Source organism: Tupaia chinensis, unplaced genomic scaffold (genome assembly GCF_000334495.1).
Source record: "Tupaia chinensis unplaced genomic scaffold, TupChi_1.0 Scaffold149502_1, whole genome shotgun sequence".
Classification (NCBI taxonomy): Eukaryota; Metazoa; Chordata; class Mammalia; order Scandentia; family Tupaiidae; genus Tupaia; species Tupaia belangeri.
The window spans coordinates 860,066-860,383 of record NW_006209346.1 but is presented as its reverse complement, the minus strand read 5'-3'; the positions used below and the strand labels follow the sequence as shown (position 1 = coordinate 860,383).

At 68.2% G+C, this 318-nt stretch overlaps 1 protein-coding gene across 1 annotated transcript in view; it reads left to right on the top strand.

Annotated features, from left to right (window-relative positions):
- The first annotated feature begins 6 nt into the window (after nt 1-6).
- The window catches only part of SLC35D1 (solute carrier family 35 member D1), a 42,317-nt gene continuing 42,005 nt past the window's right edge, over nt 7-318 (top strand). The window contains exon 1 of the mRNA XM_006171402.3: nt 7-234. Within this exon, the coding sequence (XP_006171464.1) occupies nt 32-234 (203 nt within the window). The 5' untranslated portion in view covers nt 7-31. The remainder of the gene's footprint in view (nt 235-318) is intronic.

Below are 318 nucleotides of genomic sequence, written 5' to 3'. Positions count from 1 at the left end.
GGCCCGCGCCGCCGCCGCCGCCGCCGCAGCCATGGCGGAAGTCCATAGACGTCAGCATGCTCGGGTTAAAGGAGAAGCCCCCGCGAAATCCTCCACACACAGAGATGAGGAGGAGCTGGGGATGGCGTCGGCCGAAACGCTGACCGTGTTCCTGAAGCTGCTGGCCGCCGGCTTTTACGGCGTGAGCTCCTTCCTCATCGTGGTGGTGAACAAGAGCGTGCTCACCAACTACAGGTAGGGCCGAGGCGGCGGCGGCCGAGGCCGCGGAGGAGGAGCGGGCGGCGGCGGGGCGCCGGCTCCCTGGACTTTGGCTGCTAA